The 27292-nt window shown below is 41.9% G+C and overlaps 1 protein-coding gene across 1 annotated transcript; it reads right to left on the minus strand.

The window, feature by feature from the left end:
- Positions 1-26622, minus strand: DSTYK (dual serine/threonine and tyrosine protein kinase). Its single transcript, XM_085300364.1, has 13 exons — positions 26258-26622; positions 17828-18213; positions 11496-12159; positions 8889-9163; positions 8399-8482; positions 7474-7650; positions 7057-7186; positions 6646-6802; positions 5775-5907; positions 5007-5120; positions 4384-4498; positions 3228-3362; positions 1-2150 (listed from the first exon to the last, which is right to left on the minus strand). Exons 1-13 carry the CDS (start codon positions 26499-26501, stop codon positions 1963-1965), a joined length of 2802 nt encoding a protein of 933 aa, XP_085156490.1. The 5' UTR covers positions 26502-26622; the 3' UTR covers positions 1-1962.
- Positions 26623-27292: the final 670 nt, after the last annotated feature.

Genomic DNA, 27292 nt, shown 5'->3' on the forward strand with positions numbered 1-27292 from the left:
TTTTGGAATTGCACATACAGAGATTTAAGTTTTATTCATACATGTATTATTTACACAAACTATTAATTGCAAGAGACTGACCTTGACTCTCCCAGTTTTAAATAAGGTTACTAGCCACCACACAGAGTAACCGGAGTTAATACTGTTAATGTCATTGGTGGCATGAATGTACACACCAAGGCAGTGAAACACCTAACAACTCTACTTTGGAAAAGTATTTGTTCTTCTGTGCATGTGGTTCGCAGTTGCTGCACTTTCAGCTGGAGTAGCTGGAGAAGCTACTATTTGTGTAGAACTATAACCGTTAATGCCATTACAGGCCAGAAAAATGCCCACATGTGCAGGTAAATAAAAAGTTTGTTTTTTTGTTTTTTTTTTTTTAAAAAAAAGCATTAATTCAGTTTATTGCACAAAGAAAAGAAGGTTGAAGCTAAACTAACACTGCAGGGTTATTTATCCCTTTCCTTTGTTCAAGCTGTTTAACAGGCAGACTATTGGTTGTAATTTTGCTGTATGCCAGCCAATAAATTCCAGCAACAAGGTGCAGTAATTCCACATGCCTGCACAATTTTGGACACAGCATGCTAGCTTTCCTGCCCATCACCCACAGCTGGGAGGAACAACAAACCCAGGGAGAAACTTGCCAACTCAGTATTTCCTCATGTATTAAACAAGGTGTATGCTATTTCAATCTCCACCCCGTTGGTATGTTACGTTAAGATCAACCTTGCCCCAGAAATGCCAACGAGGAGACAAGGGTATTTTCAGAAGTAGCCCTCTTCACAAGGACACCTGGACCAGCCCAACCTATGCCTTCCTTACAAAGGATTTTCCTCCCTCCCATCCCCATTTTATTCTTTTTGATGCAGCCAAAATAGAGATCCCAAAGTGAAGCAATTGGATGAATGGACACAGCCACAATACACAGCTACTGAAGAATGAATGACCTGTTTCCCTCGAGTATGCTCTCACTGAGCATGTGACTTTTAAAAAACTGAAGAAACCTTATTTTTTTAAAATGTTTGTCAATAGTTAGCACAATTTAAAACTGTCATTGCTTTTACAACTAATTCACAAACCAAATTTAGTTAAAATGAATTGGCTTTTTCCCCACAGACAGTCATTAGTGGTAATGACTTTGTTTCTGTATTATAATATGTAATCTTTGAGCAGTCTTACCATCTTATCAGAATACTGTAGTAAGGTCAGGTTTGTTCAGACTTCTAGTAACTATTATGAAGCAGAATTACCACAAAAGAGCTTGTTTACAGAACTAAGAGATAAAGAATACGTAAGAGCTAAATAGCTTATAACTTGGGGTATTTTCACTGCATTGGAACAGTGGATAATTCCCCCTTAGGTAAAACATGGAAGCTTTGCTCCTGTCAATGTAAACATTTTGAGTGTTGGAATAAGCTAATACAAATAGACATTCCTATCCTCTACCCCCTTCTAGCCTAGGGCCTCTGCTTTCCTCTCCCACTGCACTATAATCGGTGCCAATCTATAAGTGACCGGGATAGCTGTGTATAGACTGAAGGCCACCAGGACCATCAGTTAATGAGAAGAGAGCTTTTGTTTCAACCACCGAGTAAAAGACTGTCAGGATCAACTCCCAACAACTCAGATGCTACCTGAAACACAGGATGATTTTCTTTGATTGGAGTTTGTGGGATTGGCAAAAATCCCCCTCAGTCCAAGGGCATGGATTTTCTATCTTATTTGTTCAACTCTAATAAAAGCTGCAGCAGGGTAACTAGCATCAATGGGGTATACCAAGGGAGATTGCTCTGGCCACTACTCAAGATGGAACGTCCCCAGGGTCTCACCTCTATGAGCAATCTTTGGATTGCTATTACCTGTCCCACTCATGTTAGCCACAAACAGCTACATCTGAAGAAGCCATCTGCACAGTTAGGGGTTCAGAATTCTCTCAATTAAAAAWTCTTCTGTGCTTTCTTTTCAAGTAGAGTCATCCAACCCTTTATTTGGGTGCTCAGAGCTTGACTTGCAGAGCCTGTCCATGATCCCCTGCAGCATAGGTTGAACGATCCCCAGGAGAGGGCGCTGGGAGGAGTCTCCATCCCAGCAAGCTTCCATCAGCTGCCAGCATTCCTCATCAAACACTGGAAGACGCTCTGGGCGAACTCCTGGAAGATGGAGAGGGACCTTGTTAACATCAATATGCCTCAGATAGGATAGAAACTTAGTCTTATGTTTGTTACTTTGGTGCAAACTGAAATGACCTGCAACAACTTCCTGGGGTCTCACGCTATCAATAAAGCTTTTCCTACAGCAACACTGTAAGCTGTCTTTGAAAGCTATTAGAAATCTGCACTGCTGAAGTTAATCAGCAGACCATGCAAACTTCCAGAGGATAGCTAACACATTTAGTTTCACTGGTGTCTCCTCTTTGCACCTACTTGGGACCAAAAATGGGTACATCCTCCCGTTTAAAATGCAAACAAACTCTGAAAACTCCGTACCCCTCCCACTCCCACCCTCACCCTTCAGTATGGTGCTTTTGGGAGCAAGTTTAACATGAGAACAAGTAATGAGCGTAGGCCTTCCAACCAAATACAAGACTCACTCATCTGGGTTAATCTTTTTCACATGAGAAGGGGAGAGATTATATGGACAGGAACTTGGGACAAAGTAGTAAAGCATTCTGATATCTTAACCCTTCATGCTGCATCACGGTATCACAAAACACAGGACTGATTAAAACTACTTAGGCATAAAATAACTTTATTTTTCATAAAACAGGAAGTAACTATCACTCTTTTCTACTCAACATCCAGCCCAATGACAGCTTCCCAGTATGCTGCATATTAAGCACTTGAACATAAAGATCCCTATGGCCTCCAGAAACTGCAAGGGATTAAGCATTCTTTAGAGGATCACGCCATAGCTGACTGGTTCTACAATGTGTTTTACATCATAAGTGTTGCATAACTTCAGCTGGTTTAAGTGTCGCATTAGCACAGTTCCTACAACACTCCAGGAAGGAGGTGGTTAACTGAAAGCTATTTTTCATCCCTGACAATTTATTAGGTTTTTAGAGTATGTCGAAGTTTAACTAAATGAACATTAATCTTTAGATAGATAGTTGAAAAATACAAAACGTAGTTTTACCTTTCAGTTAAAAGAAGATAAAAAACTGATTTCCTTATCTGCTCTCAATTTTTACTCAAGCACATAGTATCACCCAACAGAGTTCAATGTACCTCTTCTAACATTGTTCCAAAGGTGGTCTTTGCTTGCACATCTCTCAAACGCTTCTGGTAACTTCACATGTCCCGAACAAATGTACCAAAACAGAATACCAAATGCATAAACATCCACTGAATTATCATACTTTCCTGTGGCAAATAAATATATTTGATTAGCATGGCAAACATTTTCATCACCAGAAACTAAGCAGTCTGAAGACTAGTTTCAGCATACGAAGTCCTCAAACTAAAATCTCAACTTTGCTGACAGAAAGTAAGGCTTGTCTGGAGCCTAGCAACATATCAGGAATTATTGCCAAAGTGGAGAGATAAAGTTAAGAACTTCAATTCCCAGAGGATTTACACACTTAAGTTTGTATCAGTGGTTYCCAAATGGAGATTCATGGATTGCTGCTAGCCTCGGAGGCCAGGTACATTTCAAAGTTTGGCAATTACTAGTTTATAGCAAATTCTCCCACTGAATTCAAGAAATAAGTAAGCCTAGCAAGTGCACAAAGATTAAGCCAATGCTTACTTCTTTGTAAGATTAAGGTCTAGCCTCCTAGTCATAGGTATTTCACTGTTAGTAATGAGAATCAATTGCATAATATTTTCTAAATTAAACACAAACAGGTTTGCTGCAATTTGATCACAACCTTGTCAAAGCAGGGACAACATCTCAAATACTCCAAAAAGACTGATGTTAAATACCGTATGGACCTCTGAGTGCTATTGTAAGATGCTTGCACAGGAGAAATGTTTCATGTTTAGAGAGATAACCTGCCAAAAGCATTGAATATGGTCTACATGTTAGTAACAATCCAAAACTCTTTATTTGAATTGATATAAAAAACACAGGGGATCCTTTCTGAAGTATTTGCTGATGAAGGCCCCGTACTTCCAGCTTTCCAATAGCTCATAATTTAAACTTTCCAATTACTCAAGAATATTAATAATTTCAGCAAAGCTTATGAGTTCCACAGTTCACTCATCTTACAAGTGAGTAAAGATATGAGACTTAAAATACAGGAAAAATAATACAAGTGTGCACTATAATCAGTCTTCTGAATTTATTTTTCCCATCACAAGCAAATTGAAGTATTAGTTCAAAGTAACGGCCTTCAAAACTGAAGCCAGAGTGAGGCATAAGGGATTGAATCAACAAGCATACCTGTAAAGAGCTCAGGAGCCATGTGAATGGGTGTGCCCACAATGCTGCCAGACATCATGGCTTCCGGTTTACAGAACCCCAAGTCAGTGATTTTGCCTCGATTCTTTTTGTCAAGCTGTAGAATCATTCATACAGAGACAGTTGATAATCGTACTTTTCAGCTTCATTATCCCTTTTTAATATTAAGGYTTAAAACATAGGTTATTTGAAGAGCTCAGCATTTGTTCTTAAAAAAGTTGCTCTGATGACTTGGCTGCTACTTGGACACTTCACCAGTTAGGCTCAGTAACGAGGCAGGTCTTCACTTGTCTTCTACATATAGGGTGTGGTTTAGTTTAACAGGACTAGGAACTGGAAATCCTACTTGTAGTTCAAGCTACCTTCAAGAGAAATCATTTGACTGCTCTCTTCCCACTAGGTTTTGTGGGAAGCTGAGCTAGGGAAGCCTCACTGCAAGGCTATTTTTTGTAAATACCACTGAACGCTGAAGAGAACTGCTTCTAATGCATCACAAGTGAAAGTTTCTACATAAGGAAGGCTATTACTTTACTTATATCATGTTTCTCTTTCTCACTAAAAAGATCTGATTAGACTTCAGAATTAGCCAGATACAAGTTCCTTACCAAGACATTTTTAAGTTTGATATCCCGGTGCACAAGTCCTTGACTGTGAAGATAACGGATTCCCTCAACCACATCCAAGGCAATCTGTAATCGTGTTTCTAATTCTAGCCCAGCCTGAAGAGTAAATAAACACAARTTTAATCCTGCAAGTGGAAATGACTTATCTAAGGGATTTCCTTACCCTTCTTCACCAAGCAATACTGAAAACAAAAGCAATTAACTCCTGCAAAGCTATCCTTCCAGAGAGTTACTAGGCAACAGAGGAGACTCAGCAGGAGCTGCTCTTATACTTCCCTAATGTACCAGTTTTACTAGATTAAGAACTAGTAGTCTGTTTACTATTTCTGAAGAGTAGCAAGTATGCTGCTGTAGCCCCAGTACATTTCAGAAGTTTCCACTGAAGTGAACAGGCCTGACAGTTTGGTGAAAGCTGTAAGGAGTAGGTGGACAGGAAAGTTAACAGCAAAACCATGTCACTTCCAATAACGGAGTGATCCAAATTGTTCCAGCCCACTAGTTAACAAAGGGACTCACCCTTGTGCCAACATGGGCTAGCTTTCACGCAGCACACAGCACTGAAGCACTCCAGAAAGGAGACCTGCACTACAGCAAAAAGCGTATCTGCGTTCAGTGTACGGATTCTCCCCCTTCAGAATAGGGAGATGGCTGAGAGCACTGCCACAACATCTCACACTTCCCCAGTGTAATCTAGCTTCATTTCATATCTGGATATACTTTTTTTTTTTTTAGTATTTAGATTCTCGTTACCTTTAGTCCTGTATAGAGGTCTCTGTGCAACCGTTCCATTATCAACAGGACAGCAATGCTGGAACCTCCTCCATAGCCATAATCTATTACAGAACCATGGAGATGTACTAGCCGCTCATGTGTCTGTAGAGACCTTGAAAAAGTTCAGCACAGAAAATCAGTGATTTTTAYATCCTTTCCTCCACCTCAGGCCAGGCCTAACCTTGTAAAGGAAAAAACTGCCCAATCAGCACCACATTAGTACAACAATACTGACACACTATGCCAGTCCTAACTGCATACCATATAGTATAAAAACTCCACACCACAGTTCTAGGGTCTACATATATTTTATCTAATCCAACTAAATTCAATTTAATAAAAAAGCTTAAAGGTTACAGYGCAAAAGTAATACTTCAGTGTTTCAGTCTTGTGTACTGCAGCACTTGCAACCATTTACTCAAGACTAATTAAAGTTTTCTGCTGTGTAGACCCATTGTTTTCTTTTGTGAATTCTAAGAGAAGATAAAATCSGACTGGAAAAGCAGAGACAAATCAACACAAAAACCAGGGGATGAAGAGCTGCATGCTACTAATTTCAATTTATTCTGCAAAACAGCAAGTATTTGAACAGTGTACATAMGAGGGGAATCAGATTAAGACAAGAAAGGGCTTGCCTACCTACCACTGTCTGCTATATTTCTGCAATGGCACTAGCAAGTTGTCTTGTCTTTCCTAGCAGTGGCAGCCTAGCATTTGGTTAAGCCAGCTCACTGAGTGCAGAGTAGAACTGTGCAGAGCAAAATTTGCCTCTGCAAACACAAAGTGTTCATTTGCAGCAATGAAGTTAAGCAAATCCATGTAGAGTGAGAAAAGCACTTACAATACATACCTCATATAGTGAAACTCAAGTGCAAGGTCATTCCAGTGTTTCTCATCCGGAGGAACAACAGATTTCAGTGCACATGGGAAATGCCCTCCCCAGCTGTCACACAGATACACCACGCCATACTGTCCTCGGCCCAGCTCACGGCCCAACTTTGGCTTGCCTGCAAGGCACAACATTAATGTGGTCAGAAATTAAAACATCTTCCTTCCTATTATATGAGTGGCACACTATCAGGCTGGCAGCCTGCTCCTTTTCATGGGCYAGCAGCTGCACAACTCAAGATACTCAATATGAATCAAATGGAGATTTACTGAAGTAGTTTACTGTAAAGCAAACCCCTTCTTTCTCCTTCACACTGACTTCTTCCAAAGGAGGAAGAGAAGATACTTAAGAGAACATCAAGACAATGCTCACCATGTAAGAGCACATCCTGGAGGGACCTGCTCTCCAGCGAGAGACGTGCTAGCCGAGGAGCGTGATCTTTCCGCACCTTCAGCCACAGGTCTTCAGTTTTCTCTAGCCTGCCAGAATGGCCATCTTCTAACTAGAAAAAAAATACATCATATATACATGGTCATCCTGCATGGTCTAAATCCACGGTGCTAGGGAGTTCAGTGTCTTTGCACAACTAGAGTGGAGATTCTGCTTACTCATCCCTAGTTTAAAAATGGAATTTTGTATTAAGGAACTCTCATCAGCTCTTCCACCTCTACCCACACTGAGCAGCGCTAACAGCATCGACTGCTCTTTTACCTATCTCTGCTATCCAAAAAAACATCGTTCCCAGAGTGGTAACATACAAAATATTATTTCCCTCTTTACAGCACTCACCTGTCGTAGAGAAGCTGCAAAAGCCTCATGGGAACTATTTAGCCTGGTCCGGAATTGGCTGCAAATGCTCTTGGCTAACTTGGATGCACTGAGGCTCTCAATTGCATCCTGAGCAACTTTCCTCTTCCAGTCACTGGTGATGGCAGGTGGGCTGACCCACGTAATCCGCTGAATTATCTAGCAAAACAGGGAACAGAATTAAGGCACTAGAACAAAACAAACAAATGGTCAATCACATCATTCAGACTCCTTAGATACTTTCCTGTAATAATATATATTCATCTTCTTGCAGAATTGAGTTAAATAATTACCTTAAAATACTGTTCTAGAGCTGTTGATCACAACATTGTTGTACACATACAAAATATTTAAAGAGATCCAATTCTGAATACCTACTCAGTTTATTCTTGGAAGGAATATCAAGAGGCTGAAGGCAGTTAAAGGTCATCAACACCTCTAACAGCAGAAACTTCAGAAAGTTGAATGCTTTAAGAGCCAGAAAGTTATGACAGAGACCCGAGGAAAYCTGGTTTCCTCTAGAGACAGCACAGTGAAGAGATCTGAACCAAACTACATTACAARAAAACCAGAATTCTCCAAAATGCAGACAGAACAGCTTCAAAGTACTGGTCTCTATCCCTTTGCTGTCTCAGGAGAGAAGGGGTCGGGGGCAGGGGGAACAACAACAACAACAAAAAAAAAACCCCACACTAAATAGGTACTTGCTTTAAATTAATTACTTCCATGTTCAAGAATAAATTACACAGCCAGCCACAATGCTGAGTGAGAAAGCTACAACTGCCCAATGCACGCACCCAGAGGTGGTTTAGAGGGCAGCAGTGAGTATTCATATTATCCTTTGTTCCAAAAACAATCACACTGTACAATGACCCCTCCAAAAAGCAAGGGATAAAGATGCCCATACCTGTTTGATCTGTTCCCACAGCATCCTGGTTACTGTTGAGCCAGAGTGAAAAGTGACTTCAACATGATAGGCTGCATTTAGTATCTGAAAAGCAGGGGAGAGATGAGAGTACAGGAACTCTGCAAATCAGCTGCTATAAAATTTACTAGACATCTTGCCTCTGCTAATGACCAAAGGACACCACAAAACACTCCATGATTCACCTGATCTAGTTTATCTATTTTATTATACTCACAGGTGTATCTAGGCTGTAATTTGATTACTTTATGCAGATTTAGAAAGGACAAGCAACAGGCCTTCAAGTGACAGGCTAGGAATAAGACTGATGTTTCCAAATGTTATCATCTCTCTTAACAACATCAGACCCACAGGTACCCCAGAGTCATTGCATTCCTCTGATTTCACTAGACATCTCAGTTTCCTCCCACCCTTGTTGCATCAGGATAACGACAATTAAGAATAGTCTAGACAACCATTCAAGCCATCATACCTGTTTGAGATAATTGCTTGTGATGTGTACAGAAGCATCCTTTGACTTCTCCAAACTCCTTGCAGTATGTACTGAAACATCCCAAGACTCCTCCAGGCTCTTCAGACATCTCTCCAGCGTCCCTACAAAGCTCTCTCGCAGATAGTCCACTGAACTAATTAACTTGTTGGCAACTGCTTGGTTTAGTCGAGAAATAATCAATTCCTGGATTTGTTTAATACAACACTTTATGTCCTTGGAACTAACTGGTTCCCCATTCTCAGGAATTATGATGTCTGCACAGAGGAAAAGAAAAAAGCATCTTTTGTACTTCATAAACATCACAGTTGCATCACTGGCTACTGAGAGCTGCTTTAAATGGTTTGCAAAGCAGCAACAGCATAGCATCAGTCAGCACAGCTTCTGCTCCAAAGGCTCTTCTGCTATACTTCCTTCAGAAGTTCATTGCCTGTTTTGGACCCAGTTGATGTAACCGGAGTCCAACATGGATCCTAAGCTATACAAAGAAACCTCTGAGCAACAGAAGAATCCATATTCTGACTACTTTCAAAGGACTAAATTTTTGCCAGTTCACACATCTGACTCCACAATGCCAGTTTTATTGGAAGTCCAGAATGCAATCCTAGAGAGCTTGARTAGGTTTAGAATTCCATGACAGAAAGTACTAAACCACTGAAGTAACTCCAGGCTCCATATATGTTCTTTGGAGCACAAGTCTGCTAAAGCAAGCTAAAATACACATCCAACCAAGGTAGAAAACGTGCTAATGCTTGCTTCTGTTCACTGGTGCTTGGATTTAAGGGATAGCAAGCTCTAACACCTGAYGAACTCTCTACAAGCATTCAGCAGCCACTACAGGTTTACACTAGCACCGTGATTAGAAATTAACTATTGTCTTGAAAATTAAAGGGCAGTTACTGGAGCACAGAGCTGTCTTTCCATGTAAAGTAGCACAGATCAGGAAACTCTTCCAAGCCAAGCTGTAATCCATAAGTACTGCTGGTTGTTGAATGTTATTAGAAGGTAATGTCACAGCCGAGCAGATTATTTGAAATTTATTTCTGGTGCCTTGGAAAAGTTGATTAGCACCTTGTATTTTTAAGCACTGAGCAAGTCACAGCTCACGTTCAGTAATCTGTCTGAACAGTAATAGAGTACAGCTAGGAGCAGAAGACCTTGTCTCTGGATTTTGGCCAAAGACAGTCTAGCTTATTTAAAACAAATCCAGTGATCAGCAGATGGCATTAGATCCTCAAAGAGGGGAAAAAAAGCAAGAAATTCTCTTTCCTTTAGGATATTATTTTCACAAACTAAGAGCCAATAAGATGTAACATTTTGTGAGTGATATTTTTGTTGTTTTATATATATGTGCATACACACAGATACATACACGTATATACATATATATGTTGGTGTGCATATGATGCAYTTAACGCAAGCTCTTTATGAAGACTACATTTCAAGTGGCCATTACAAAGGAAACATCTCAAGAAACAGGAAAAATCCTTTCCATGCCCACCTGCAGAAGCAAAAACATGCAGTTCCTCTTCTGCAGGAGAGTAAGCCTAATTGATCACTCCTCCTCTTCACCCCAGGAAATAACATTCCATTTTGAAATTGGGAGGAAATAAGTCAGGACAAACTTATTTTTATGTAGAGTTTTAGCCCTTTTGATGCTTCAGAARAACACTCCACTTGCAATTAAATAATTTCCTCTAAACCTTTAGCCTAAATTCCAATTTTATTTTAASGAGAAAAACCTTTCCATGTCAGCCCAGAGAACGGCATTTCAGTTTCAAGACTCCTTTGAACAGAAAGGATTGTGAAGGTAAATCCCTACCTAGCAAAGAGCTGTAGAGAATCAACCTACTAATAATTACTTTGATTTTTATGATAGACCATGTATTCCTGCAGACAAGATTTAGATAGCATCTCACCCTTCATGCAGTTTACACACCCTTCTCTATTCTTCTAGCTTCTGTGTTCCTGGAAGTTCTGGTACTAAAAAGTGCAATGAGAATCCCCACTTCTCCCCCAAAACAAGCACCAAATGCCAAGCACAGGCTTTTGCTGTTTAAGAGTCCTGTCTACCCAAAAGGATTTCATTTTCAGGAGGTTCTATACTCAAGACTCAAACATCCCTCAGACATGAAGAAATCAAGTAGAGTGTGCAAATAAATCTTCCCTGCTCAAACTCAGGGTCTCCCCCCCCCCCTTAGGACAGATCTACTCCCAAATCTCTATACACTTGCTGAGATAAAGCTGAGACTTATCTTCTTACCCTACAGAATAGGGAATTAAAGCAGAGAAGTAAAACATCCTACCTGGGACTGTGCAGAAAGCTGTGGGCAGGGGGTGAGGTGGAAAAGGTGTTTGCTTATAAGAAATAAAGATTTTGTACGTGGGCCTCTAACTTAAGGACAGTGAAGAAGATATTACCAAAAAAAAAAAAATAAATGCTTTGTGCATTAGTTCTGAATTTGCTTTCAGAGTCACCTGTCCAGACTGGCATTCAACTGTTCTTTAGCAGGTGGCAAATATTACTCATTCACTCTCCTTTACAGCTCCTAACCTCTTTCTTCTCATTTCTCTCCTTCTAGTAATTACCTTTGAATTCCATAGTAGCAGCATCTTCCAAGAGCTCCTCTTTCATATTACTAAGAGTCTCTACGATCATGTCCTTCATCTCCTCCTGTTTACGGTTGGCAATGTTCATCAGAGACTCATAGAGCTCATTCTCTTTCTTGCGAGTATACTCCAGCCTCTTGGGGGTGATTTGCAGGTCTCGCTGCATGTCAAAAGCCTGATTGATGAAGATGTTCAGGCAGCGACAGTGCACCTCATTCAAACTGGTGGCTGCTTCCACGAGATGCTTCTGAAGCACCTGCCTGGAAAAAGTGCTTAGAAGACGGAGCTTATCAGACTGCTCCACCAGCATGCTTTGGGCATCAGCATCATGACCAGGAGCCCCACAGCTGCAGTGGTTGACACTCAGGTACTCCAAGTCCATCAGCTGGCAGTAAAGGGAGGACTTTTCATTATCAGTTTTTTTGGGAGAGATCAGCTCAGCCTCTGACTCTGGCACTCTGAAGAAGAAAACGGGCAAAGAGAATTTCTCTTTGATTTCACGCAGTTCATTCTCATCCGACGGAGAAAGTTCAGTCTCACTGACGGCAAAGATGACAACAGGCAAGACATGGTTCACATACTCTCCCAGGGTGGCTTCAGCAGACTGGAACCCACGACATGGTGCTACCACAACATCCACTTCCTAGCAAGCAAGGAGGTAAAAATGTGGTCTTTCCCAAGTCCTTTTTATCACTGATACATACAAAACTGCACTGTAATTCATTCACAAAATGCAAAATAAACATTCAAATTCTACAGAACATTTATGGAGTCCCAAGTACAGCATCATGTAGCCTACCTACAAGGCTGATGCAGATTCACTAGCAGGAATGCAACAGAGAATGAGCTAGTGCCCACTGACTACAGAATTGTAATTCTGCATCAGGTGCCTTTGAGTTTCAGCCTACTTCAGAACAAAACTCAACAAGTTTCCCAGGTAAGTGCTATCACAGAATAGCTCTTATTCTTTAGTATATGCCCACCCTCATTTTGCAACAACCTCTTCTAGTAAATATGCTCTCAACCTCCCATATCTGTTTACCGGATATTCAGCTCTTTGAGGAGATATTCATATGCTGCCAGTTTTCAGTATGGTTTGCAACAGTAAAAAGTACTATACTAATCACTACTGTCAAGATAAAGGCAGCACAAAAACATATTCCAAAGAGTTCACAGCCACAGGACAGAAAAGGAGGAACAGATGGTTGTGACAAAAAGCTTAGTTGCAATATTCTTCAAATCCAGGAAAAAAAAATCTAACAAATATATATTTTATAACACCCATTTTCTTACTATCCAGAGTTTCACTGCTTGGGTCATATACTACTGCTGACAGTAGTGTCAAAAGAAGGCTTTGAATTGAAAGCAGGATTTAAGTGCTATCTTCCCTACTCATAACAGGAGGGATAACTAAGAATTCTTGAATCACTTTTCTCCCGGAACTATTCAAATGAAAGGCTTGACCAAGTCTCCCAACTACTCTCTAGAGATAACCAAAAGTCCTTACTGCCACGGGACTGCCAAGCACTGAACTCAAACCTGTTTGATGTAGAAGAGTTTGAGTGGACTGGGATGTGCCATTCTGCAATATTCGCCAGAGCTGATGACTCACACCAGTGCCTGTAAACAAAGGAGGAAGCCAGTGCCGTCTCTAGGAGACAGGCCGGCAGAAAACCAATACAGAGAACAGAACGCAGCATGAGCAACTGGTCCTGCTATTTCCATAGAGGCCTATAAGGCTTTTTCAGGAACCCTAGCAATACTTCTCATTTTTTAAAATGCCCTGTAGAAGTTTAACCATTGCCTATGCAGCCCCACGCTACCGGGGATCTAGTCTTCTTATAGGGTGAATACCCATGACTCACGTTGGATTCCTAAAATTCTTAAATCGGTTCTCATAAGGTCATACCACTACAAACACTTGAACATTTATGACAGAGCTGTAAGCAAGTTACTATCAAGTAATTGCATTTGTACTTCCCTTAAATAAAAGGCCCTTTTAAAATATCAAACTTTCACACTTCGCAATGTGAATACCAGATACACAAGTATCAGTTACAGTTCTTCCATTTAAAATACACTGAACAGTTCAACAGTTGCACAGATACTATAAACAGTAATACAGATGAGGCAGTTAGAAAAGCTGTCACACTACGTGCACATTTATGGATTCAGACTTGCAATTCCAGGATGGCCACTTATCCCATATCCCAGAACAAAACTTTAAAATCAAGAATCAAGTAGGTCTTGACCTACAGGAAGACAAGTCAGTCTCAGTGAATGCATTTAGAGACAACTGAAGTGTGTCGTTTTGCTAAGCTTAAGTCAACAGATAATTTCCTCATCTCCGTACTGGTTGAAAAACATTTGCTATATCCCAAAAGTCCTTCATCCCACTGTTAGACTTGGGGCAGTTGAATCATTGTATAAGTGACTGAGGTGCTAACCCATTTTAGTTAGAGTTTTGCCCAAACTCTATCAAGCAGATTATGACTGAAGGCCTGGCTCAGTCTCATTCCAAACCAATTTTAATACTCTGCCTTCCAAGAATAGTCTATAGACCACTGAAGTCTGACAGTTACTGCATTTATTATAAATAGGGGGTAAATTCCATAGCCTCCTTATTAATCTGAGGTACTTGTGTACTTCTGGATTCTGCTTAGAACTTTCTCTCCTCAGTTTTTCTGAGGTCTTGTAACTTTATTCTCTCTGCTTCCAAGAGGGCTGTGGCAGAGAACCCCGGATAAGGGAATTAAACTAGATCTCTGGTCTCCAGCATACGCAGCTATCCTTCATGCAGCATAAAACGCCTTTGCTTTGATTTCTTCCAATGATTTTGAACCCCACTTCATCAGGGAGTTTTGTTTTACCTTTGCTGGAAGGCCGACCCAAAAAAGCCTGTGAGGTGTACACACACGAAACAGTCTGAGAAGGAATTTTATTTTTCTGACCATGAAATCTTCCCCTGTAAAACATACATCATTAAGCCAGCAAAACTAGAAGCAGAACAGATCTCACATGGATGGAAAGTGAATTTTACGGTGCTGGCATTTTCAACACTGCCTACCCTCAGTTATTCCAGTGTAAACAGACACGAAGACAACTTCAGATATTTAAAGCTAACATGTTGCAGAAGCACCTCAGCATACCCCTAAGCAAGCTGATACTACATGGACGTGAGAACAGCTCAGCCATCGTAAGTCATGCATATTTATGTATTAATGCCACAACCAAATATATTAAAAATACTCTCAAAAAAGATTGGGACATCTTCAGTTTTAAACAGGATGTACTTTAAAATTATAATCTGATAGGTATGTTACCACATTCTTTGCTACTTGTAACAGACAACTACTAATTAACATGACCTGAATCACTGCTGCAGTACATTTAAAAGACTGCAGCAATAAAACCCAGCTAGAGCAACTCTCCTGTTAGAGCTCACATAACCACTTTGTATTTTTAATTATTCATTTTTCCAGCTTTGTCAGAGCAGCTGAAAAGATTTTCCTTCTCTGCAAGTCCTGGCTGAAACTTTTCAGCCCGAGATTCAAACTAGAATGCAGCACAAAGCAAAATAAATGCAGCTCCTCGTAAAAGAAAGATTTCAGCTCTTTTAACCTCCTCCCACTTAGCTGTACTATCCAAAGAAAAACCAGTACTTCAGAGAACTCTGTTTGGTCTTCTAGGCACAACTAAAGATTTAGGAAAAGAAAGAGCCAACTGCTTACTTCCACTGTAAATCTAATAATCTGTCTAGCTAGATGGATTATTCCCCATGACCTAGATGCATTCCTGTGTATAGCGATCCCCAAGGAATACAACAGCTTTGCCAAAGAGTTGTTYTTCCCTGACCACTTATATTAATAAAATCCAAGTTCATATACCTATTACAACAAGGCTGTGTTCTCACAGCAGCCAACCCATACAAATGAAAATTTTGGCTCCTTCCTCCTCACCCCCTTTTCTGTGAAACAAGTTTTAAGAAATCCTTAAGTAACACAGAAAAGTAAGCATGGTCCCATCCTGGACATCAATAATTTAATCAGACTAAAGTATAAACTCAGTATTCCACTTTGCAGTTTGATATTAAAAAGCAGTATGTTCATTCCCCCCATCCCAAAGTCACTGACAGGTCCTTTGATGGTATTCTACTGGCAGGTAAGTGTCCCCATTATGCAGAATAAATATGATTTCAAATGTTCAAATCAGATGCAGAAGTACCCAAACCAAATTCTTGTGTTCTAAAATTGTTCAAGAATACAAAGGACCTGCAGGTGTTTCTTCAGCCACTAGTAAGGTAGCTGAGTTTCTTTATCCTCCCAACATGTAGAACATACGATCATCACGAAATACCCTACTGTTAAGCATTTTGCTAGTAGGAGAGGGGGAAAAGAAGAACAAACAAACATGCACAGATGAGAACACAAGAACTCTAATTAATAGGAAGGGGTAAAATTCAGACCGTTTTCTCTTCTCTTCTCCCCCAAAAGGTGCTGAGCTCTTCCAGCTTATTTGGTTTCTAGGGAAGATAAACCCTTAAGATCTCAAAATAAGTAAATGGAATATGCACCAAATATCGTGTTATCATCAAGCATAGAACTTTTACCAGGCTATTAGCTTTGATTCCCAAGGTCTTAAAAAATAAAAATAAAGTAATTTCAGACACATTCTGCAGACTTGCAGCTCTGGTTTATCTTTAGAAAAACCTCATTCATTACTGCTCCAAATGTACATTCTACTACTTACACCAGCATTGTCCATGAGTAGCAGGTATTTTTAACTTTGTTGTCTTGGCGTACGCTGAACAGAGTTGGAACACGCACATTTGCTGAGAGAGTTGATTCTTATTCCTCTAGCTAGAGTCCAGACTCCAGTACTTTATTCCTAGAATTTATGTATTTTAGGAGCTAATTAAGTTATCAACCTATCAATTTGGTTCTTCCTTTTAGCCCTTGAATTCATGCAAGGAATCCTTTGACTCAGTCTGAGGCTAACTATGATTCACCCTTCCGTTCCTTCCATTAGGAGAGCTTTTTTTTTTCTTTTATCAGCGCTTTTCAAATTAATCTGAGTAGCTTTTTTCATCTAAGTGTCCTAAATATAACCAAAGCCAGACAGAGCAATCTTTGTCACTTGTATGAGAAATCTGAAAGAGGGCTGTGAACTGCAGTGTAGCTAAACAGACCCATCTAAAAACATAATCGAGTAAAATAAATGTAAAGCTAAACACACTTTCATACAGAGCAAGGTAGGATTTTACATACAGACAATCCAGAACAGACATTTATTTTGCAGTACCAGCAGCTGACCTCATGCTCTTAGGGAAAGTAGTGGATGCCTCATACACAGTTTATACAAACACGCCACTTCTGTTCTCTTTCAGTGGATACCAGAAGCCATAAATACACTACAACATAGCATTAACTTGGCTGATCTGATTAGGGTAGATTTAACTTTAGCTACAGACCAGCTTTGTGAAGTGTATTTCAAACTGATGGAGATAAACTGAATCCATTCCCATTTTTAGCCTATTTTCAGTCGTGTCTAGATTTGGATGTCCAGAGAAAATTACCTTGACATTTTATTGCTCAAATATAAAGTTCATACTCCTTATCCTATGAGAAGAAATCAGTCTTTGAACTTAAAGCAATTTATATTCAAGAATAAATAATCTATTACTGATACTTCTGGAGCATTGTTTTGACAGCCAGGCATTATAATCCAGTAACACAAATCCTCTAACAAAATATATAATGTAGTAAGAGCTAACGTAAGCTATAAAAAGCTATGAAATTCAGCTTTCATCTTTAAAAGTATTTATTAAATAAAAAATTTCTACACTCACAGGACAGGAACACATCATTTTCTGGGTAAGTGAAAGAAAGGTTGCAAAGCAAGGTACTAGCAAAGCTAGAAACAGCACTGAACAGACTCCACTTTGATTTCTAATACACACACACGTTTGCATGACAGCTTCTACCTACTATTGCACAGTGAAGCTAACTCAGATGACCTTTAAACTAGAGTCAAATTTTAGGAGGCATTTGGAGACACTCAGAGGAAGCTTGGCTTCTAAGATAGGTGGCAGCATTACAGAGGAATGATATGCTAACAGTCAACACAAACAAAAGTACACACACAGTTTTAGACAGTCATGTCTGATTAAAATCACCACCATACTTAGAGCTTCTATTTAATAAAAGAAGGACTTGTATGCTTGAAAAATTATACCAGTAGTTTTATCAGGGACTATAAATTTTACCTCTTGATAAGGGCACTGTGACAAAGGCACGTGGACACCAAATTACCTTTAGAAGCGAGTATGGCAGCATGACCTCCAGCTCCGCTATCCGGTGAGCAGGATCTTCACTGTCCCCATGAATTTCTAAGTCCTCCTCCGGTATTGTGTCCCACTGTCTTCGGTGAGCTGCCATCATATGGACCAGTTCATACTGCTCAGGCAGCGCTAGACTAATTCGTGTTTGTAAGCCATGTGTAAAACGGATCCGTCGCCTCCTACAATTCTCCTCACTGCTGACCTTGGTGGTAGGGAGCAGCTTCTCACCCAGGAGCATGTTGAGTAACTGGCATTTGGCATTACAGTTCTGGCCAAGAATCAGAAGGCAAGGGTGCCAGCTCACAGTCCGCTGGAGATGCTCTTCCTCATGGCGAGGGAAAGAAATGAAGTTCTGCCCTAGAATTGAGAACAGACTGCATTAGAACAGGCTGGCTGAACATTAAGTCCCACAGCTCTAAATAAGCTGTACGCAAAAGTTCAGCAACATCATCGCCCCACAACAAGCAGCCCACTTAGCACAAGTATTTCCTGAAACTAGCAGCCGCAATTCAACATTTTTACTGAATTAATATGAAGGACCACAGTAGCTTGATCCGCCCAAAGCCCCTAGGATAGGTTTGTTGCTGTTCTTGTCATTTATTTCACTGGAAAGTGTTTACATAGAGCTCTCTCCATCAGGCTAATGGAAAATTAACAGTAGGCCTTAAGAGTAAACATTTGTCAAGGTTGAAATAACCAAAGGGCTAATTTTGCTCCTGGGTTGGAACAGTGTCTTGCCTTGCTCCAGCGTTCAAGGGCACCCAGTGGGTCACTACAGCTAACTCTTCCCAAGCTTTGACAGCTTGTCTGTACAGAATGTTCTAGGCACATACCAGAAATGAATCCAATCAGCTATGAATTGGTGAAAGTCTACCCACACACTAATAAACATCAAATAATTTGCAGCTACCAAACCACAAAAGTATCACAGGACAAACTTCTTGACCAACATCTAGGATCACTGACGTTAAAGCAAGGCTTCCTCTCTAGCCTGAAGAAAAGGCACTCCTGCCGAATTGCTTCCTTACATAAGGTAGATTCCAAGACTGAGCTTGCTGTGACATAGCACCRGCCACTAACAGGCAGCAGCTTCCAACAGCCTCTGCCAGCAGTTCCCTATAATTGGAAACACAATCACGGAGTCTAAGGAAATGCCACGCTTTCACCAGCCCAGGTGGAAGAGTCCAAGGTAAGATGCTCTTTACTAGCAGCCCAAAGGTACTCAGTGCAATCTGAAATGCAACATGGAACAGCTTCAGTCTTCTGGTGACAGAAATAGGTACCTTTCCTTTCCGTCTTGAAAGGAGTAACCTACATGGCGAAATCAGCATAGTTTGCAAAATAGTCTTACCATTTAAGTAAAGCATTTAAACTGCTAAATGAAACTAGTGAGCACCTATGYCTTCTACTCAGTAGCCAAAAGCCTCTGTAATCACTCTCCTTCCTCAATTTGCACTTGAAGTATCAATTATAACATCCCACTAACCAGCCCCTTTGAGCTCTTGGTCCATTATGCTGGAACTCCTGGCATTTGCCTTATTGCATTAATGCCAGAGAAAACAGTTTCAGCATTGAATTTAGCTTCTGAATTCTTTTAGAAGTACTAAATACAGCTTTTTCCATGTTCAGTCATCTAAGCTGAAGTCTAAGAAGCTTTGAGTTACCTTATGCATAGCAACAGAATAATTCTGGCAGCACGAAAAATGGATACAAACAAATTCCCCATCTGTTGCACTTCAGCACAATTCCAGTGAGTACAAAACAACTAGTGTTCTACTACAGCCAAAGATCTAGTCCATTTTTCCAGATCTGAAGGTAGGTGGCACCCAAGAATGGAAATGACAAATGAAGATACCAGTCCTAAAAAGAACTGCCAATATTGAAAGCTATAAACCAGTATAATTACTCTTACATCAGGCAAACTGACAAGAACACCAGTATAAAGAATAGACTCAACTGCAGCATACCAAGGAAAGACTAGCAGGGATTCTGTAGAAGAAGGTCTTGTCTCAAGAGCTATTATAAGTCTTTTAATGAGTCACATACTTTGGCATCCAAAATTATTTCAGCATTTCAAGCCTCAAGAAAACAAGACTCTACAATATACCAARATATTTCCTCGGCACTACTAACCAGATTAAAGATTACAGTTACTCCATGTCTCATTTCAATAGCTTTCCATTCTTCTGCTTTAATCACACTCATTCAAACCAGGAGCAACACCACTTCTAGTCTGTTGTGTCTAGGTAGCCAACACACAGTTCAAGGCTTCTTTCATATCTTACCCAATATTTAGCTTTCCAGACATCAGACTAAGTCTGGAAATAGCACTGCTTGAGGAATTTTCTTCATAGACAATTTCTTCCACCTCTAAGCAACACTCACAAGCACAGCCCTCCGCTGTTCCTCAGTAAGCTCCTCTCCTACATCCAGCCCCATGAGCTCAACAGCAGCTCTGCCCCACAGGCTGGCCCCCACAAACCAGAGCTTGAAGACCCTGTGGAGTCTTCCCAGTAGACTTCACTACTGAGTTCACATACAAGACTCTCCTAATATGGTAAGGTATCACTGTAAAAGATTAAGAGACACATCACTTCTTAAAGTGTGGCTCTTAGTAACTGCTTCTTAAACAAGCCTTTCAAGATCCGTAACCGTAGCAGAGTAGCCACATCAAGTGACTAAAGGCTAGAATCCAGCTAGCAGCTTACAAATGACTAAAACCAGCAAAAATTCACAGATAGCACATTTAAGTCTTCATCTACAAGATAAAGAATTTCTTTGATCTGGTTACATCTATTGAAATTTCAACTTGAATTCAAATTTGTTCTTCAGATATCAAGTATGAAAAATGCAATTCAGGAAGGGGCTGTATAGGCCTTAAAGCCTTCTTTCCACAGGCTTTTAATAAGGAAGCAAACAGACAGATTTCACGCATTCCTCATTTTGGGCAGCCTCTGTATTTACACATATCTATAACCAGAGCAAAATAATTGAAATACAGCAGCCCAGCTGAAATTACTGAAGCATGGTATGGATGCATAAATACTGTATCTTTTAAAAACCTTTCATCTTTGTGTACAAAACCTCCCTGTGATCAGCATTCATTCAACAAGTTAGTTTAGCACATCCATATCTGTAATTAATCCATTATATTTAACATTATGGCATACTGCAGTATTGCAAGTACACAGAGTATAAGTATGGAACCAACCCCAAAAGCAAGACTCAACTGTATCGTAACCAACCTAGTCTACCATCAAGGCCCTCAAGTCATGGCAGTGGTTTCATATCTGTCACTGGATACCTAAGAGTGATCTCAAGGTCCCACCGAAGCGAGAAGCTATTGTTCATGATTCTACATTGCACAAAGCATATTACTATTTCTTATCAGAATACTACACATTGGGAGAAATACATTCATACAATACCCAGTGGTATCTGGCTGACCAATATAAACAAAGAATTTCAAAGAGGAGAAACATGACCCACAGATTATAGCGCTGGCCTAATAGAAAACATATATAGAGAATTTGATAACTGAAAAAAGGCAGATATATTCCTACATCCATCTAAGCAACAACTCCTGCTTTTGACAGGGCTTTTGACAAATATTTTAATTGGTGCTAAATAGTGTGTCCATATACTGTATCTTTTGAGACATGTGATAAACACTTCAAAAAAATGCCTTTGGGGAATACTTAAGCGCGTGCATCTTATTAAGCTTTTTGATGAAAGAAGGTCTGTCCAAGAACACGAAATGTCTCTCACAAAAAGTCATCTCAAAATGCAGTCAAACACTTCGTAGAACAAGTTTAGTTTGAATTAAAGGAACCTGTAAAAACCCTAAGCATTTACTAATCCTCTTTTTTACATTTCTAGTCTCTGTATTATATGTGGACAGCAATGCTTGAATAAGGCCAGACCTTCATACTTCTCATTGCAGGTTCTGATGTTTCTCTGAAATTCTTAAATTTCTGTGGGTGTTCTAATTTCAGCAGACACTCTATATAAATAAGGCCAAAGGAGTAGAAACAAACATAGCTAAAAAAAGTGCTCCCAGGAAGCTAACAGGGCTGAAAACCTGTTCTTTATATACTAGAACTAACAAGAAAAACACTGGTCCAAAAGACAAACGGAAGACAGGAAAAGTGATTTATTGAAACAAATTAATAAAATATATGGGGGATGAGGGAGGAAGGAGAGAAGTCCCTTTTCAAGATCCAGTCCATGAGAGATAAAACCATGAACCTTATTCGTCTTTAAGTATCTCAGCCAGTTCTAGACACTTTACATTAAACCTGGCTGAAAGATGTCCTTCAGTTGAAGCAGCTGATCAGCAAGAGTGTCAATGAATCCCCTTTCCTGGAGCACGGGAAGAACAGCAGTAACAATACCTCCCTGCTCCTCGCTTTTATAAAACAGAAGAAACACTAAGGTTTAACATCATGCAAGACCTGAACCTCCAATTCTCCAATAAGATTAGGTACAGGATTTCTTAGAAAGTTACAGATACTTTGGTTCTACACATATCTATATTTAGATGCACTGCTTAACTGCCAAGCTGGAAGCACTTCATGAGGCACCCCACAAACAGCTTCAGACATTGCCTGTGCTTGAGTTTACTAACTAGTGTGCAATGAATGAAGTCTGGTTTCAGGGCAGCAATAGAGAACTCTAGTCAGACTATTCAAAAGAAGTAATCATTAAACTACTTGAAACAGGTGACCAGACCCCGATCTTGGAGAAAGTTTAAAGAGTCATCCATCCACATGGATGCCTACTTCTATGCTGTACAGAAACCCTAACACTGTTTTAAATTCACATGCTAAAATAAACGGTTCAGTAGTTACAATAAGCCGTTTCCTCGCACACAGGCAATGAGAATACTTCGACCACTACAAGTTTTAAAATTAACATATTCGGTTATATAAAGTAACTATAGTTTTAGTTCCACACTCCCACATCTATCAGCATGGTATTCTATTTCCATGTACAGGAAAACACACATAACTAATCAATATACCAATATAAACAGTTCTAAGAAGATCTGTAAGAACTTAGTCTACATGATCTGCAGAACCAAGCTTCACTGTTCCTAAACTGGACCGTGTTAGCTAGCGTCTCCCTCCATCTAGTTGGGTAGCTACTTCATGAGTATCCTCCCTACTGCCTCTGCATACCTAATCTAGGCTTAAAATTCACCTTCTTACGTTTACATACCTATCTGCACAACAGAAGTCTTAGTCTTCTGAGGATCACAACAACACAGACAGAGCAGTCACATTTTAACCAGGATACACACTCTTGGTCAACACAGTATCAGGATGAAGACTCTTCCAAACTCTCTCACGAACAGCTCCAAAATACATTTATGTATGCGTTCATTAGGCTACCAAGCTTTGAGGTTTCACCCTCACACACGCATGCACACACACACACTCTCATTCATTAAGATAATACCACAGCTACTAGCTTAAACTCTAGTGAGGCTATAGATATCTATAGGAAGAGTAGTTGCTTCAGTCTACAGAAATTTCTGAAGTAATACAAAAGGCATATTAAGAAATTCTGGTTTCTAGGTCAAACGGTTTGCATTATTTCAAGCAGGGAATGAAGAAAACAGAACTGCAGTTATTACAAAGCAAAGTTGTTTTTTCCCTCTTAATACTTTTAGAAATAGTAGTGAAATTTTTATTGCATCCCTGATTAAGATTTTTTTTTTTATTTGAAAGTCAGTATGAAACACACTAGCTAACAACACCAAGAATAGAAACAAATGACTTGAAAAGAAGTAATCAGATCTAAAGCTATAGCACTGTCATAATTCAGCAAACCAATCTCAAAAACACTGTTCATGACAAAGTAGACTCCTGGCCTAGGAGAACATGCAATATTTTGTTGAATGCCTCAGAGAAGCAAACACTGGAGGGAAAAAAAGAAAGGGGCGGGGGGGAAGAGCACCTTTCCTCCTCATTAATGGTAGCTGGAAGGCAATTATTTTCTCCCTTGGAGCTATTTTGCTTCCCTTACTACTAAGGGTAAGTCACAGTACCAAGGCCACTGAGGGAAAAGTCAATCAGTGACAGTCCATTCTTGACCAATCCTGCTAGTCATCCTCCTGCCTGGGAAGGAGAGGGATTTCAGAATTAGCACACCTTCGCTCCTTTAACTACCCAACCATGACTTTGACCTAGCTCACCCGAAGGCCAGTGGCTACTACTCAACTCCACTGATACTTAGGACCATTTAAGGGCAGAGTAAGCCAATCTATACTTTAGGCTGCTTGATAGCTGTGCTGCTTAAACCCTTTGATGCTTTTGAAATAATTTCCTCATATCAGGCAGGAAAAAGAGAGAGAAAGTAGCAACTAAATTCCAAATAGTYCTAGAAACATGCAACTAAAATTTTACACAAACAAAAAAACTCCATTCAAAAGTGATTATTCAGTTATAAGGATAACAAGCAATGCCAAGGCCCTGGCCACTAGGCAAAGGCTCATGTCTTCTCATGTTTTAAAATAAATAAATAAAAAAAATCATTGGTTTCCAATTATTCTGTCATCAAGATTCATTTAAGACACATTTAAGCTGTGTTCATACTTTACCAAATCCTAGTATCTTCCTCTTTCCAYAGTCCCCTAAAGACTACCACCACTGACTTTGCTTTCTAATGTGGAGACCTATTAGCTTGGTCTGTGTCCCACTTGGACTACGTTGCCACCTCATCAGTTTGAGAATTGCTGACTTAAGTTTTATTCTCATCTTCGTAACTGCAAGTTATGAACAACAATGTTTGAAGTCCTGAAGCAAGAGCCCACCCCATATGTATCGTTCGCATGAACAAGCTCTAAAGCAGTCAATCTTTCTTTCAAGCCATGATACTTAAAAGCCAACTGGTTACAGTCAGCAGTCAAGTCAAACCAGGCCAAGGCAGACATTTGAAAACTAGCAGGAGTCAACTGCTCTGTATCAGAAACAATAGGCAAAACATCTGGTGCAATCAGTATCCTAAGTCCGAAACATTTAATTAAATGAGGCATCCACAGCCTACAGAGCCCTGTAAGCAGATTTTCAAGCAGATTCTCATAAAACTGAGTTGATTAGAAATATTTTATAAGTAGTAACTAAACAGAAGAGCATAAATTCCAGTGGCGCGCCACCACTCAATCAGCATGGCGACTGACAGAAAGAGCAAAATCAACTAGTTCCTACTTCCTGGAAATGGCAGGAAGATGTAAACAAAAGACTCAGAGACCAGATTTTTACAAAGTTTTCCACATCTGTTCTGAAAGTTTACATGGAACACTACTTTTTTTTTTTTTTGGGGGGGGGGCAAAAAACAGACAGAAGAGCTCAATAACACTGATTTTCAAGTCCTAACTGTGAGCATAAGACAAGCATGGACAAGTATCCTAGACAAGTAGCCAATAAAGATGACTCATGAGCCATTTGGAAATGAATAAAGAAGATCTTTATATATGTATAATGTCACGCAAAACTCTTCTCACAAGACGGTCTTACGGAAGTTCTGCACATGGCAGGAAGGCTCCTAGCAAGAGCAATGTTTGTCAACAGTGGCAGATGAAGATAAAGCAGAAGAGAGAAGCAAAACACTACTTCCACAAAGCTTCATGATGAACACACCACACGGCACGTTGCACACCACTCAGCAAGCCGCCCACCTCCMCAGTGCCATCTCCACTCCCCGTCCAGAGCTCCCAGCCCCCTCAGGGGCTGCTCTGCCCCTTTCCCAGACACCTACACCCCAGCACCCTCAATCACACCTGATTTGTTCGATTCCTGCTACAAACCTTCTTGGACCCCTCAAGCCTCCTCAGCTCTGTCCATGCACCCCCAGTCCTCCCCAGGAGGCCTCACATCTGCACAGCACACCCTACACCCCCAGCTGTGCCATCYCACCTCCCCATCATCAGCCATCCACAGTTTGCCCCGCAGCCCACCTGCGCCTCCTCCCCCATAGCACAAACTCCGACCCACATCTGTAACCCCGTGCACCCCTCACTCCCCACATCAAGCCCCCACACCCCCTCACTCATTGCTCACTCCCTCAGTCCTCACTTCAGCCCACCCTACCTGCCCCACCATAACCCACCCTCACAGGCCCCCAACTTGGGCCCCACACCCCCTATACCCCCCCGAGCTCTTCAGCCCCAAAGCCCGGCCCAGCCCCATTCCCTCACCCCCTCTGAGCCTCCCTCGCCTCCCTACAGCCCCCCACTCACAGCTCAGCCTACCCCACCTACACCCCCCACGCCTCGCAGCCCGCCCCCACGGCCCCCCATCTGCCACCTCCCAGAGCCAACCTGCGCCCTCGCCCCTCCCCGAGCCCCACTTCCCCAAGGCCTGCCCCGCGGGGATACCCCCCCCCGCCCCTCTCTCACCGCTCGGCGCGGGGCCGTCGCGGGGGGCCCCGTCCCCAGCCGCGGCGGGGGGGCCCTCGGCGGCCGCCGCGGCGAAGGGGTGGCCCTGGGAGTACTTGACGTCGCGGAAGAACTTCTTGGTCTCGCGCAGGTTGTGCTGCAGCCGCGCCAGGTGCCGGTTGTAGTGGCCGAAGGAGCGGCAGAGCTCGCGGACCAGGCCGCCGCCGCCGGGACCCCGCCAAGAAGGGGCTCCCTCGCCCTCCATGTCCTCCGGGTCCGTTCCGCTATCCCCTCCCCACCACGGGGGACACTCGGCCTCAGCCAGGCTGCCGCCTCCGGCCTCTCCGCCTTCCCGGGGGGAGCGGCGCGCCCCACGGCGGCCGGGCTTNCCCACCCCTCCCGCCTCCCCTACCCCGCCGCCGCCCTCCTCCTCCTCCTCACGGACGGCGCCGCAGCGAACCGCGCTGGGTGCGGAGCGGAACCTTTATCCGGGCGCCGCGAGGCAAAGGGGGAGGCGGCCGGGGGCGGACCCCGCGGGACGCGGCATCCCGGGAGCTGTAGTGCCGCCGCGCGCGCGGGGGCTGCTGGGAGCTGTAGTTCCGCCGCCGCCGCCGCGCGGGGSCTGCTGGGAGTTGTAGTTCCGCCGCCGCCGCCGCGCGGGGGCTGCTGGGAGCTGTAGTGCGGCGGCCCGAAGGGCGGCGGCGAAGGCCCGCAGCGGGCCGGGGCCTGCCCCATCGCGCCGCATCCTCCTCCTCCCGCCTCGGCCATCGCTGCCCCGGGGCCGCCGGCTGCCCGCGCGCAGGGCAGCGCTGCAMAGGGCCTGCCGGGCCCTCCGAGCTGCCTGGCGCCCTTCCCGCGGATACCATTCTCCAGCAAACGGAAAATATCCCGAAGAACAGCCTTTCTTGTCGTCCTGCAAGCAGATATTCCTACGCTTTCCCACGCATTTATTTTTAAAAGATATTCCTAGCTGCTGGGATTTTTATGAAAACAAAGCGATGTTTTTCCAAGCCATAAATTGTACCTCCRGGCGAGAGTTCCCGGGGGCTGACATTC

The sequence above is a fragment of the Rhea americana genome, unplaced genomic scaffold (genome assembly GCF_003343005.1).
Source record: "Rhea americana isolate MKP2758 unplaced genomic scaffold, rheAme1 scaffold_163, whole genome shotgun sequence".
NCBI classification, from domain to species: domain Eukaryota; kingdom Metazoa; phylum Chordata; class Aves; order Rheiformes; family Rheidae; genus Rhea; species Rhea americana.